This window comes from Leucopleurus acutus (genome assembly GCF_964270905.1).
Source record: "Leucopleurus acutus genome assembly, chromosome: 9".
NCBI lineage: Eukaryota > Metazoa > Chordata > Mammalia > Artiodactyla > Delphinidae > Leucopleurus > Leucopleurus acutus.
The window spans coordinates 53,059,067-53,074,168 of record NC_139144.1 but is presented as its reverse complement, the minus strand read 5'-3'; the positions used below and the strand labels follow the sequence as shown (position 1 = coordinate 53,074,168).

Here is a 15,102-nt window from a genome sequence, read left to right as displayed (position 1 = left end):
TTAGGAGGTATGCTCTCTCATTATCCTCATTTGACAGGAGAAGACTCAGTGACTGTGTGCCCCTGATATATACAGGGCAAGAGCGTGAGTGGGCAAGGAATCCTATGCTGCCCATACGCACCAAGACACAAGATGTGGTGAATCTCATCTCTTAGAAACCGGCCCTGGGATACATTTTATGCATCTGCCTTTTTTTTCTTTTCCAAAGAGTTTTAATTACTGAACTATTACCAACACCTAAATTATTGCAAATTAGACTGCATGCTGACAGTGATAGTCCCCTGGGGAACTCAGCTTTCTTTCTTTCCCTTAGTGTGAATGTTAAGACCTTGAGAGGTATTTATTTCTATATTCACAGCTTACACACACACACACACACACACACACACACACACACATACACACAGACATACCCCACCAGCAGAATTTTCTTGCACAACCCCATAGGCACCAAATGATCTCTATGTGCTCCAATCGAACCCTTCCTCTGGGTTCAAGCTAGGTATCTCTCTCTCCTTATATCAATCTGAGATCTCTCCCTTGGCACCTCAGGGAGCCCTGGCCAGGCCAATTGTGGCTCCTGCTCTTCCTGAGTTACCCAGGAAGGAGCAGTGTATTGGGTCAGAGCCTTCATTGACAGTGCCTTCCTGAATCCTTTTCTCCTACCCATTTCTCTCACCTCCCAACAGCCCCCCTTCCCCTGCCCCAGTCACCATCTCTGCCACATAGTCCTAGTTATCCTTACAGCATACTGCTCTATTCTATTAACACTCTACTACATCTGCACAGGAGTTTTGTGATACTATAGCTTTGCTGCTTGTAGGAGAAGCCCCATGTATTGACTGAGAACTATGTGCCAAGAATGATAATTGATCAAATCTTCATGCAGCACTGAGGTGGGCATTGTCGATTTACAGACAAGGGACTGAGCTGCAGAGAGGAGGTCTGCTTGCCAGTCCTTGAACTAGGTACTGTCCACTGTGCCCCAGGACCTCTGGCTAGGAGAGGATATTTAGGACCAAGAAACTGCCTATTTCCTTATTTTCCATTTGATACTTTCTCCTCTTTTTATTGTTTTTTTAAAATAGAAGTAACATGTAATGTGGTAAAAAAATATTTCAAATGATAAAAAAGGGTGCAAAAAGAAAAGTGAAAGCCTCTCTCCCTCACCACTTCTGTTAGCATCAATTGTCAACAGTTTCTTTGTCTAAATAACTAAAAAAAGTACACACCACACTCACATAGATTTTTAATTTACACACAGTGATCATGTTCTATACACTGTTCTATAAATTGCTTTTTTCACTCCTAATTATGTCTGAGATCTTTTCATATCAGCAAGTAGAAGAGCTTCGAATGGTTTCCTGTCTCACTCAGAGAAAAATCCAAAGTCCCTACTTTGGCTGACATAACCTTGCTGCAAAAGCCTAACAAAGATATTACAAGAAAGGAAAATTATAAGCCTATCTCACTCGTGAACATAGATACAAAAATCTTAAAATATTAATAAAGCAAATCCAGCAATATGTGAAAAGAATAGTATATGATCACCAAGTTGGATTCATTCCAGGAGTGGCAGTATTAATTTAACATTCAGAAATCTATCTGTGTAGTCCACACATTAATAGATAAAGAAGAAAAAGCATTATGATTGTCTCATACAGAAAACTATTTGATAAAATTCTACACATTCATGATGAAAATAGGAATAGAAGGTACCTTCCTTACCCTGACAAAGGGAATCTACAATGTTAGAAATCAGTATAGTGGTTATCTCTGGATAAAGAGCAAGTGAGGGGCTTTTGTGGTAGTAATGTTCTATTTCTTGATTTGGTTGCCTGAGTGCAGTGACTTCGTGATAATCAACCTGTACACAGATGCACTGGATACTTTACAGTATGTGTATTATACTTAATTCTAAAAGGTTGTAAAATTTTTTTTAAAACCAGGAAAAAAATGTAGTTCTTCCTGATGATCTCAGAAGGGTAGAGGGTGTGACCAGGAGCTATGGGAGCTAGCAAGGACAGGAGAGATGGAGGTGTTGGGATGAGGAGAAATGGAGAAAAGAGTGTGTTGAGTGGTTACACATATGGATATGGACCAGATCCAGGATGGTGTCCTTTGGTGAAGAGGAAGCTGGTGATCCAAGGGCCTAAGTCTTCAGTGAATGAGAGGCAGTAATTTGGAGATGAAGTGCAAAGACAGGTGCACTAGAGGGAGAGATATATTAGGGAGCATGGAATTTAGTACCTAGACACCCCTCACAGAGTGCATTGTTCTACAATAAGGAGACAACACTGTGTACCTACTCTCCTCAACCACTTTCACAATTGGTCTTAAACCCCATAATGGTCTGGAAAGCAGTTAATATTTTGTTTTACTATTGGAGAACCCCAGACTCAGAGCCAGGATGACCAAGCCACAACTCAGGACCCACAGCTGCTTCAAAGGCCTGTCCAGATGTGCTTCCAAGACCAGTGGCCATGTGGGCATCTGGGCCAAATCACGGTCCCTCTGTTGATCATCAGTTAACAGTAAAATAGGGATAATATCTTGTTCCATGACTGGCATAAGCACTAAATGTGGTTTCACGACATCATAAGGCGTTCTGTACAGTTTTCTTCTTCCTCTTTCCCCAGCACTCCACCAACATATTCATCATGATCTGTCCAAGAACATCAAGTCTAGAAAACCCAGGATCATGAAGACAGGTATGCAACCACTGCTCCACTAAGTGAGGCTGAGGGGTGACTCGTTTCTCTGGCGAGCCCTGTACTGACCAGTGACATTAATAGAGGCTGGATTCTCATGATGCCCTTGTCCTGGGCCAGCTGTCCTTGAGTACGGTCCACAGAGGTCCCAAGACCCTTTCTGGCGGTTCTCGGGGCCAAACCTGTTCCCCAACAATACCAAACCAGCATTCTGTCCCTGGCGTACAGTTCAGAGGATACGTACACTGTCATTCAAGGGCCAATGAATATATGCGTGGCATCTTTGGCTTGAAAATGTTTCAACTCCTAATACACAAATGTCCATGGATATAACCCTTATAAGCAAACGTATTTGGGGGTCTAAATTATAACTTTAAGGAGTGTAAAGGGGTCCTAAGTAGGAGTGCCAGATTTAACAAATAAAAATACAGGATGCCCAGTTATATTTGAATTCAGATAAACAACGAATATTGCATGGGATACACTCATATTAAAAAGTTATTCGCTGCTTATCTGAATTTTAGATATACTTGAGCCTGCAGTATTTTAGTAGTCAATCATAGGCCTAAGACCGGAAATTCCGCGAACCGTGCTCTGTCCCAGGAGTCCCGGGCGGGGCACTTCCGGTCAGGCGGTCCGGCCTGGGCGCGGGCCACGCGCATCGCCGGAAACCTCCCCAGGCCAAGGCTCGGCTTTCCTCCCAGGCCAGGCCCCGCCCCGGCCCCGCCTCCCGGCGCCGGGGCCGCAGCGGGCTGGTGCGGGCGGTGGAGCGGGCGGAACAGGCTTCCTGCCTCCAGGGGGCAGCGGCCGCGTCCTGGTTCCAGGGTGGACAGCTCGGCGCCGCGCCCGGCCGCTCTTTCTGTCTTTGGGAGTGACGGGCCGGCCAGCGGGCCGCCGAAAGCCGGCGGTCGCCATTCCCGTGTCGCTGCGCCCGCGGGGGCCGCCCGAGCCGGCCACGATGCCACTGGGCCTGAAGCCCACCTGCAGCGTCTGCAAGACCACATCGTCCTCAATGTGGAAGAAGGGCCCGCAGGGGGAGATCCTCTGCCACCACTGCACGGGCCGGGGCGGCGCGGGCGGCGGGGGCGCCGGCTCGGGGGCGGCCGGCGGGACGGGGGGCAGTGGCGGCGGTGGCGGCTTCGGCGCGGCGACCTTCGCCAGCACCTCGGCCGCCCCTCCGCAGAGCAACGGGGGCGGGGGCGGCAAGCAGGTGAGCTCCTCCGGCCCCTCCCTCCGGCGGAGGTCGACCGGGCGCTTGGCGGGCGGAGGCCGGGTGGGCGCGGAGGGGGCGGGCGGGGGCCTCCCGGGATCGCCGTGCTCATACTGGGCCGGGCCGCCCCTTCCCATCCCGGTTGAGAACATGGTCTTTGGTTCGGCCCATTCTCAGCACCTTTTCTAGTGAGGAACTGAAAGGCTAGAGAAGCAAGAAAAGTGAAAACGCTTCAGAAATCCCCCCATTGTAATGTTTTGGATAGCAACCAGACATCTCAGTATACACATGTATACATAGAGATGTCAGCAGGGTCATGCTACTGGACCTCTTTACCTGTTAATAAAGTTCATTTTGTCATAATGTCGTGCTATTAAGATTATAATGTCATCATTTTCAGTGGCAGCATAAGTATTACATTGCAGGAGGTGGCATACCAAACCCGTTCTCTGGCGTAGGAGAGTTGAGTTTTTAAGCATTTTTCTGTTATAAACACAACCGATGAATAGTTCTTGCCTTGGCCTGTACTGACTCTTGTTGCTGCCCTTTGACCTGTTACAAGTAGCTCACACCTTTTTCAATGCTCTGGAGATGCTTGCCTAAGGCTCTCCCTGTTTGAATTAGGCCAGTTGGTGTGATTACCCGCCATAAAAACAAAAGGTGCACTCTTACTTAATTTTTAAATGATCGTTTAAAGTGCATACTCTGGGATCCTTGTAAGATGTTTGTATCGGGACAGCAACCTTTCTGCACTTTTTATTTCTTTCTCTTTTTTGTTCTTTAATTGTTTATGTAACAGAGTAAGCAGGAAATTCACAGGAGGTCCGCTCGGCTCAGAAACACTAAATACAAATCTGCTCCAGCTGCTGAAAAGAAAGTTTCCACTAAAGGAAAAGGGAGAAGACATATTTTTAAATTAAAAAATGTAAGATGATTGTGGACAGTGTCTTGTACTGTAATGGCATTGTGTGTGTAGTGTGTCCTGCCACTGCCTTCATCTCTCATCACTGAACTTGGACTCTGCTCTCGGCAGCTATTCTGTAGTGTTCTGGGGACTGGTTCAGACTTTCTAAAAGGGAGTGAGCTCTGTTGTAGGAGGCTTACTGTTTATAAAGTTAATAATACCCTTTCTCTGTTTTTTTAGCTTTTATTTTTTTCTCTGGGAAATATAAAATATTCTAAAAGAAACCTAAACCTCCAGCGCATTTTACTGGGTTCTCTGGAAAGGATGAGATGGGGTTATAGTTCTTGGTGTGGCCAGGTATACTGGGAAAACTTTTTTTTTCATTCTTAAAGCTCTAAGTAAATAATACCGAAACTCATTCATTTCCATATTGGTTTGTTATTATGGCCCCAGAAGACGTTTCTTACTGATTTATAATGATCAACTTGATGAATATGAATGAAAAATTTTACTAAATCTTCTTTATCTCTTCTTCTATGAGAAAGTAGATGGTCGAAAGACTTGTGCTGGGGTAGTGGAAAGCATATTTTTGTTGCAGTAAATTCTCATTGTTTTTGTAAATACAAGGGACAGTGGTCAAACACAATGGACAATGCATTATATACTATTTTTTAAAAACCTCAGTATGGTACTCTTTGCTTTCAGAACAGGAATGCTTCACTTACCAGTAAAGGCATTTCTGAAGTTGGGTGTGTTTATTTAAAAAACTCAGAGAAGCCTTGCATTATATTCTTGTGCAGATTGTGGATCCTTTTTCTTGTTTAGAATAGTTGCCCCTAATTTATATAAGAGTTTTATAATTCAGTTTTCTAAAATGAGGTGTTTATTGACTAGACAAAACATGTAAATATTGGACTATAGTTGTATACACTTAAATGCTCTAAACACGTTTTCCTCTTAAGTATGGTGGAATATGTTCTCTGCAAGTATTTTAATATCAATTTCTCTAACAACGCCTTTCTTCAAGGATAATACCAAGACATATTTGGGAAGGCCTAGTTACTGTGTTGTGGCGTGAAAGTGTGTGTTACAGCTTAGGAAGGAATTTCAGTGATGGTTGAGTGGTGGCAAGTTACTAGGAACTCCCAAGAAAGTTTCCTTTGGCCTTGGTTCAGGCTTGCTAGAAAATTAGTTCTGATGATACTGTCATAACTAGTTCCATAGTTAAGTGGAGATGGAAAATGTCTTTGAGGAGACACGTTTTTTATTATTCCCACCTCAGTCATGCTTCAGGCCATTAGAGCCAGATTTTTTTTATAACTAGAATGTGTAGTAAAGCTCTGAGAAGGCTTCTGTTAGATTTCAGCCACGTAGTCAGGAGCCGGTCCTTTGGGGCTCAGCAATTTTTAAGCTAAAGGTAGCAGAAGTATTCAGACCAGGCTTTGCCACAACGATCAGAAAAGCATTGTTTTTTCTTTTTTACTGCAGTTCTTGTCACCAAACAACAACTTTAGTATTTCTTAAATTACAGAACTCTCATATATGGCTGGAAAAATGCCTGTACACGCTACACACACACACACACACACACACACACAAACACACACATTATGAATGTGCTAATATTTTTACTTTTGTTTTTTCACAGCCCATCAAAGCCCCTGAGTCAGTTTCCACCATAATCACTGCAGAATCAATCTTCTACAAGGTGAGCATCTGTAGTTACTGAAGGAAGGTTTGAATTTATTGTATAATGTGCTACTAAAATGCTGGGTTAGTCTAAAAGTCTCTGCTACTCTGTATAAGGTGTGATTGTGGTTTTTGTTCCTTTCTAAGCTATTTTTCCCTGTAGGTGGCTATTATAAAACATCTCATCCAGAGCTGGTTTGGGAGAGGAAGTTGCCTAATGAAATACGCTATGAGGATCTTAAGTATTTTTTAATGTAGATTATGGGAATCGTTTTTAAAATGAAAATGTATGGTGTGGAGCCATTGAGTATGATGCTTGCTGTGGGTTTGTCGTACATGGCCTTTATTATGTTGAGGTAGGTTCCCTCTACGCCCATTTTCTGGAGAGCTTTTATCATAAATGGGTGTTGAATTTTGTCAAAAGCTTTTTCTGCATCTATTGAGATGATCATATAGTTTTTATTCCTTAATTTGTTAATGTGGTGTATCACATTGATTGATTTGCATATATTGAAGAATCCTTGCATCCCTTGGATAACTCCCACTTGATCATGGTGTATGATCCTTTTAATGTGCTGTTGGATGCTGTTTGCTAGTATTTTGTTCACGATTTTTGCATCTATGTTCATCAGTGATATTGGTCTATAATCTTCTTTTTTTGTGATATCTTTTTCTGGTTTTGGTATCAGGGTGATGGTGGCTTTGTAGAATGAATTTGGGAGTGTTTCTCCCTCTGCAACTTTTTGGAAGAGTTTGAGAAGGATAGGTGTTAGCTCAACTCTAAATGTTTGTTAGAATTCACCTGTGAAGCCATCTGGTCCTGGACTTCTGTTGGTGGAAGATTTTTAATTATGGTTTCAATTTCATTACTTGTGATAGGTCTGTTTATATTTTCTGTTTCTTCCTGGTTCAGTCTGACAGAATTGTACCTTTCCAAGAATTTGTCCATTTCTTCATGGTTGTCCATTTTATTGGCATATAGTTGTTTGTAGTAGTCTCTTTAATCCTTTGTATTTCTGCAGTGTCAGTTGTGATTTCTCCTTTTTCATATCTAATTTTATTGATCTGTGTCCTCTCCCTTTTTCTCTTTTTTCTTTTTTTTTGGGGGGGGGGGTTTGCGGGCCTCTCACTGTTGTGGCCTCTCCTGTTGTGGAGCACAGGCTCCAGACACGCAGGCTCAGCGGCCATGGCTCACGGGCCCAGCCGCTCTGTGGCATGTGGGATCTTCCCAGACTGGGGCACGAACCCGTATCCCCTGCATTGGCAGGCAGACTCTCAACCACTGCGCCACCAGGGAAGCCCTCCCTTTTTTTTCTTGATGAGTCTGGCTAAGGGTTTATCAATTTTGTTTATCTTTTCAAAGAACCAGCTTTTAGTTTTATTGATCTTTGCTATTGTTTTCTTCATTTCTGTTTATTTCTGCTCTTTATGATTTCTTTCTTTCTATTGACTTTGGGTTTTCTTTGTTCTTCTTTCTCTGGTTGTTTTAAGTGTAGGGTTAGATTGTTTATTTGAGATTTTTCTTGTTTCTTGAGGTGAGATTGTATTGCTATAAAGTTTCCTCTTAGAACTTCTTTTGCTGCATCCCATAGGTTTTGGGTCATCGTGTTTTCATTGTCATTTGTTTCTATGTATTTTTAATTTCTTCTTTGATTTCTTCAGTGATCTCTTGGTTATTTAGTAGCACACTGTTTAGCCTCCACGTATTTGTGGTTTTTACAGTTTTTTTCCAGTAATTGATTTCCACTCTCATAGCATTGTGGTCAGAAAAGAAGACTGATACAATTTCAATTTTCTTAAATTTTCCCAGGCTGGATTTGTGACTCAATATGTGATCTGTCCTGGAGAATGTTCCATGTGCACTTGAGAAGAAAGTGTATTCTGCCACCTTTGGGTGGAATGTTCTGTAAATATCAATTAGATCTATCCGGTCTATTGTGTCATTTAAAGCTTGTGTTTATTTATTTACTGATTGGATGATCTGTCCATTGGTGTAAGTGGGGTGTTAAATTCCCCTACTTTTATTGTGTTACTGTGATTTCTCCTTTCATGGTTGTTAGCATTTGCCTTATGTATTGAGGTGCTCCTGTGTTGGGTGCATAAACATTTATAACTGTTATATCTTTTTCTTGGATTGATCCTTTGATCATTATGTAGTGTCCCTCCTTATCTCTTGTAACAATCTTTATTTTAAGGTCTATTTCATCTGATACGAGTATTGCTACTCCAGGTTTCTTTTGATTTCCATTTGCATGGAATATCTTTTTCCATGCCTTCACTTTCAGTCTGTATGTGTCCCTAGGTCTGAAGTGGGTCTCTTGTAGACAGCGTATATATGGGTCTTGTTTTTGTACCCATTCAGCCAGTCTGTCTTTTGGTTGGGGCATTTAATCCATTTACACTCATGGTTATTATCGATATGTATGTTCCTATTATCATTTTCTTAATTGTTTTGGGTTTGTTTTTGTGGGTCTTTTTCTTCTCTTGTGTTTCCCACTTAGAAAAGTTTCTTTAGTATTTGTTGTAGCACTGGTTTGGTGGTACTGAATTCTCTTAGCTTTTGCTTGTCTGAAAAGCTTTGACTTCTCCATGGAATCTGAATGAGATCCTTGCTGGGTAGAGTAATCTTGGTTGTAGGTTTTTGTCTTTCATCACTTTAAGTATATCCTGCCACTCCCTTCTGGTCTACAGAGTTTCTGCTGCAAAATTAGCTGATAACCGTATAAGGATTCCTTTGTATGTTATTTTTTGTTTTTCCCTTGCTGCTTTTAATATTTTTTCTTTGAATTTAAATTTTGTTAGCTTGATTAATATGTGTATTGGTGTGTTTTTCCTAGGGTTTATCCTGTATGGGACTCTGTGTGCTTTCTGGACGTGGGTGATTATTTCCTTTCCCATGTTAGGGAAGTTTTCAACTGTAATCTCTTCAAATATTTTCTCAGACCCTTTTTTTTTCTCTTCTTCTTATGGGACTCCTATAATTCGAATGTTGGTGTGTTTAGTTTTGTCCCAGAGGTCTCTGAGATTGTCTTCAATTCTTTGCATTCTTTTTTTCTTTCTTCTGCTCCTCAGCAGTTATTTTCACCATTTTCTCTTCCAGTTCACTTATTCGTTCTTCTGCCTCCATTATTCTGTTACTGATTCCTTCTCGTGTATTTTTCATGTCCGTTATTGTGTTGTTCATCTCAGTTTGTTTGCTCTTTAGTTCTTCTAGATCTTTGTTAAACATTTCTTGTATTTTCTCAACTCATGCCCCCATTCTATTTCCGAGATTCTGGATCATCTTTACTATCATTACTCTGAATTCTTTTTCAGGTAGATTGCCTACTGCCTCTTCATTTATTTGGTCTTTTAGGTTTTTACCTTGCTCCTTCATCTATGACATGTTTTTTTGCCATCTCATTTTTTTTTTTTTATTTTTATGAGTGGGATTGTGTTCCTGTCTTACTGGTTGTTTGGCCTGAGGCTTCCAACACTGGAGTTTGTAGGCTACTGGGTAGAGATGGGTCTTGGTGCTGAGATAAGGACCTCTGTGAGACCTCATTCCAATGAATAATCCCTGGGGTCTGAGGTTCTCTGTTAGTCCAGTGGTTTGGACTTGGAGCTCCACTGCAGGAGCTTCAGCCTGACCCCAGGCTCGTGAACCAAGATCCCGCAGGCCGCCTGGAGTGGAAAAAAAAAAAAAAAGAACAATAACAAAGTAAAAAATAAAATTAGACTAGGAAACTAACAGATATGTTAGGAAGAATATAAAAATAAAAATATAGATTAATTGACAACCAGAAGGTACATCAGTACCACAATAGTAAAAAAAGAGGAGGAGGGAAAAGAAATAAAAAAGGAGGGGTGTGGGAAGGCCTTGGCTATGGAGGGCGGGGCCTAAGCAAGGGTGAAGTTTGGGTGGTGGGCGAGGCCTATGCTTAGGACCCACAGGCTGGAAAAGGCCCTGGGGGCTGTGGGGGGTGGGGCTTAGGCTCAAGGAACAGAAGGGGTCCAGGCGTGCCCCGCACCCCTGGTCTCAGAGGGCAGGGGACCTCCTCTGGGAGCCCAGCAGGCTTCCTGGGCTTGAGTGGGTGGGGCAAATGCCCTCCTCTCCTCTCCTGCTCCTCCAGTCTGGGAGGGCCCCTACCCCATGCTTCTCCTGATCTCCCCGGCCTCCCTCCTATGGCACCAAGGACCCACGCGGCCTGGAGGGGGGTTTGGAGGGCAGGGGACCAGCCTGGGAGATCAGCAGGCTCCCCATGCCCAAGTGGGTGGGGCAGTTGCCCTCCACTGCTCTCCTGCTCCTCCCGGAGGGCCCCTCCCACCTGCCTCTCCTGTTCTCCCCTTGGCCTCCTTCCTATTCCCCCAGGGACCCACGAGACCTGGAGGGGGCTTTGGAGTGCAGGGGACAGGCCTGGGAGCTCAGCAGGCTCCCAGGGCCCGAGTGGGTGGGGCAATCGCCCTCCGCTCCTTTCCCGCTCTTCCCGGAGAGTCCCTCCCACCTCCCTCTCCTGATCTGCCCAGCCTCAGGGGTGCTGATCCTGTCTGGCTTCCACTTCTCCTCCCCCCTCAGTCCCCCTACGTCCTACCGGTTCACTTTGGGGTTCCTCCCATCTCCTTGGGCGTCAGAGTCCACCACCATTGGCCAGCAGGCACCCTAGTTGCGGGGAGACACTAACTCCACGTCTTCCCACACCACCATCTTGACTCCACCTCCTATTTTTATTTTAAATATGGGGTTATCTTCTACTTCCCCCAGGGAGTCTATTACCAAATTGGAGATGTTGTTTCTGTAATTGACGAACAAGATGGAAAACCCTACTATGCTCAGATCAGGGGTTTTATCCAGGACCAGTATTGTGAGAAGAGTGCAGCACTGACGTGGCTCATTCCCACTCTCTCTAGCCCCAGGGACCAATTTGATCCTGCATCCTACATCATAGGTGAGTTTGACAGGTAACAGACAGGTTCTTGAACCCAGTTAATTTTCCATTATTATGTGAAAGTATATTCATCTGCTTGGGCTGCCATGACAAAATACCATAAACTGAGTGGGCTAAACAACAGAAATTTATTCTCTCACAGTTCTGGAGGCTGGAAGTCCTAAGGTGCTGTCAGGGTGGGTTTCTGGTGAGAGCTCTCTTCCTGGCTTGTAGACAGCCACCTTTTCTCACAGGGGCTTTCCTCTGTGTGTGTGCACTCCTGGCATCTCTTCCTCTTCTTATAAGGACACCAATCCTGTTGGATTAGAGCCCCACCCTTATGGCTTCATTTAACCTTAATTATCTCCCTAAAGGCCCTATCTCTAAATATTATCACATTAGGGATTAGGACTTAAACATATGAATTTGGCGAGATACAATTCAGTCCATAACAGAGAAGCCTAAGTACAAAAAAGTAGAGATTATTATAGAAAATATGAAATTTATATAGCTGGGGTTTGAGGGCTATACGTTATTTTGAGTTCCGGGGCAGTATAGTATGCACGTACTAGAATGCTATGTGGATAAGATTTTTCTGAGTGACCCATGGTTAAACTCTATTAAAAGAATTTATTGCTCAAGAACTAGGTTATTTAGGTAACATATAAAAATTTACTCAAAAATGATTTCTAGAGGAACTGTCACATTTATGTCTAAAATCTTACAAATTCTCATTATGTGTCCCTCTAGATGTCACACACATCATCCTAGACCTTTTGCAACCTTTTGTATCATTGTTGGTAGTTGAAATGGCAGCCACTGTACTCATTAATTTCAAGGCTGACTAAAGAATTGGTTCTTGACGTAGACTCACAAGAAGAAGTTGTTGATAAATAGAATTTTGAAAGTGTTCAGAGTTTTAAAATTACCCCAAACTCTTCAACCTCTCTGCAATGGGCATACGTTACTTTTGCATTCTAAGAAAAAAGATACAAAAGGGTTTTTTCAGAGAGAACTCAAGGACAAGTAAAGTACCACTATTATTCCCAGCTGCATGTCAAGTTTGATACATGACCAAGCAGTTTTAGTCTTCTGCTTGTAAGTATTGATACATAGAAGAGTGAACTTTCATTAACCTGTTCTATCAGACAGGATTGTCAGCAGAGGCAGTAACATGACTGAATCACCTCTAGGACTTCTATCTCACCTCCTCTTCCTAATCCTCAGATTGTAAAGGAGACAGCATAGCATAAAGGTTCAGAGCACAGACTCTGGAACTAGACTGCCTGGGTTCCTAGGACAGCCACTTACTACCTATGTGATCTCAGACAGGTTCCTTGATCTCTCTTGCCTTATTTCCTCATGTAAAATGGGAATAATAATAGTGCCTAACTCAGAGGGTTGTTGTGAGGATTCAAAGTATTGATATATATATATCAAGTACTTAGAACAGTGTCGACATAATAAACACTACATAAAGCTAAATATTATTTTTAGAATCCTTTCTATATTGAGTTATATTTTGGGGAGAATGCTATATTCCTTAAGCAATTAAAGCAGAAAAAAATGATGGAAAGTAACTTCAAAATAATATATGTTTCAAGGGCTAATGTCAAGTTACCACCAGACCAGTTTCTCCTAGTGTCTAGGAATTTTAACATTTTATGGAAATGATATATATCTTCAAAATTGTGAATGTTGGCTGCCTTCTAGGACCAGAGGAGGATCTTCCAAGGAAGATGGAATACTTGGAATTTGTTTGTCATGCACCTTCTGAATATTTCAAGTCACGTTCATCACCATTTCCCACAGTTCCCACCAGACCAGAGAAGGGCTATATATGGACTCATGTTGGACCTACTCCTGCAATAACTATTAAGGAAACAGTTGCCAACCATTTGTAGTTTAAAAAGTGAACATGGATTTCCAGTTGTCTTGTATTTGTACTACCATAAGAGATGCCACATGTTTCTTTAATGAAATTCTTGGATGGAAAAATGACTAAAAGTTTTTTCTCTACTGCCCAGTAATCATTAGCTTGTTTATTACTAGTCACTTAGAAAATTAAAAGAGATAGAAAAGAATTAAATATATTTTGAAGTTAAATATTACATACACATTAAGTGTGTGTATCCTCCCAGGCAAAGACTGTAATTTCCAAGGAGACAATTAGGAACAGGTAGTGTCTATTTTTCTCCATAATTTATTTCTAGAAACTCATAAAATGGATTGTATTTTTCTACAAGAATAAAATATTAATTAAGGTTTGAATTTCTAACCAAGGGCTGAATCAAATAAAATGTAGCCGTTATCAACAGTATCTATCACCAAGTTAAAAAAAAGCTTTATTTTATCATCTAGAAAATGCTGTGACAGACTGTTGGCTGCTTTAACCTTAAGGAAAGTGATTGGTGGATGATGTTATTAGCCTAGGCTTTTTAAAACTTTCATCCAGTTCTTCTGTAGTTAAGCAGGGATTCAGAATCATTTGGTTGATCTTAATAGAGCTGCTCTTCACTGCTCTCACCTACCTTCTCAGTCAGAGTGAGGCTTAATCAAAACATTAAGTTTATAGTTCAGACAGACAACTTCACTAAAAACACACAGGAAACGTACTGTTCAGGCATCCCTGAGCAGTAGTTTCTTGACCACCATTAGAACAAACATTGTGCAGTCATAAAAATGATTAATCATTAGCACTGATATCTAAAAAAAGTCCACCCCAAAGTTAAAACCATCTGCCATGTACTCATAATAACAGGCCTAAAACAATGTCTGGGACTTAGAAGTCCAGGCACAGGAATTCTATTCAGAATTCAGGGACACGTTTTACTTCAAGTGTAGGTCAGCTAAGTAAGGGAGCAACAATTTAAAAGAGGGAAGAAGTGGGATTTGCACACACTTGCTTCCTCTCCTGTTCTGACTGGACCATTATTCCTCAACCCCAGCAAAATTTGTCAGGATCTAATTTAATTATGGTGATTTTGAATTGTAGGAGTTTTAACTGTTACCATTTTTCTACACAGTTAATGTTTGTATGTTGTAAGGAAGTTATGGTTTGTATGTTGTAGATAGATAGCTCTATGTACATAGTTCTTTCTCCACAAAAGTTATAGTAAAATTGATTGTAAATACCATTGTAAATAACTAAATGCTAATATTCAGACTTTTGGATTAAAATGTATTTTTCACAGTGTATCTTTGGATTTATTTCATGCATTTATTTATTTCGTTTAAACAATTAAATAGGGCTTTCTACCACAAAATGGTGTAAATAGAAGACACCACTGTTGTAGTACTCATAATTTGGAATGACAGATTCGTCATCAGTATGTAATAGATATTAGGAAACTCAAAGAATGGCTGATAGATCAAATGAACATTTAACATAAGGTATTTATTAAAATGAAATATTTAAAAACCAGTGTATATATGGACGATTTGTTTATAAATTCCTAGATACTTGTGTAATATCTTTTAAAATAAAGATCGAATTTCATATTCCTCCTTAACAGACACCAAATGGCTCCTGTTACTCACAGCGTAGATCCATAGCTTTTCTCCTGTGATGGAAGGCCTGCGCTGATGTGGCCCCAGACTATGTTCCCAGCCTTGTCGCCAAAGGGGTGAGAGGCTGAGGCAGTGCTCTCCTCCACTTCAAATCCATCTTCCCTTTCAGACTGC

The 15,102-nt window shown here is 41.7% G+C and overlaps 1 protein-coding gene across 1 annotated transcript; it reads left to right on the top strand.

Moving 5' to 3' along the window:
* Window positions 1–3,569: 3,569 nt before the first annotated feature.
* On the top strand, window positions 3,570–13,324 carry GATAD1 (GATA zinc finger domain containing 1). Its single transcript, XM_082846180.1, has 5 exons — window positions 3,570–3,921; window positions 4,721–4,846; window positions 6,474–6,533; window positions 11,256–11,439; window positions 13,132–13,324. The coding sequence occupies exons 1-5, from the start codon at window positions 3,670–3,672 to the stop codon at window positions 13,320–13,322; spliced, it is 813 nt and encodes a 270-aa protein (XP_082702306.1). The 5' UTR covers window positions 3,570–3,669; the 3' UTR covers window positions 13,323–13,324.
* Window positions 13,325–15,102: the final 1,778 nt, after the last annotated feature.

What these genes read in the sequence shown, in the direction of transcription:
- GATAD1 (XM_082846180.1), top strand. Translation starts at nt 3,670, where the DNA reads ATGCCACTGGGCCTGAAGCCCACCTGCAGCGTCTGCAAGACCACATCG. An exon ending in ATATTTTTAAATTAAAAAAT is followed by an intron (nt 4,847 to 6,473) that starts GTAAGATGATTG and finishes GTTTTTTCACAG; the next exon opens with CCCATCAAAGCCCCTGAGTC. An exon ending in CAGAATCAATCTTCTACAAG is followed by an intron (nt 6,534 to 11,255) that starts GTGAGCATCTGT and finishes TACTTCCCCCAG; the next exon opens with GGAGTCTATTACCAAATTGG.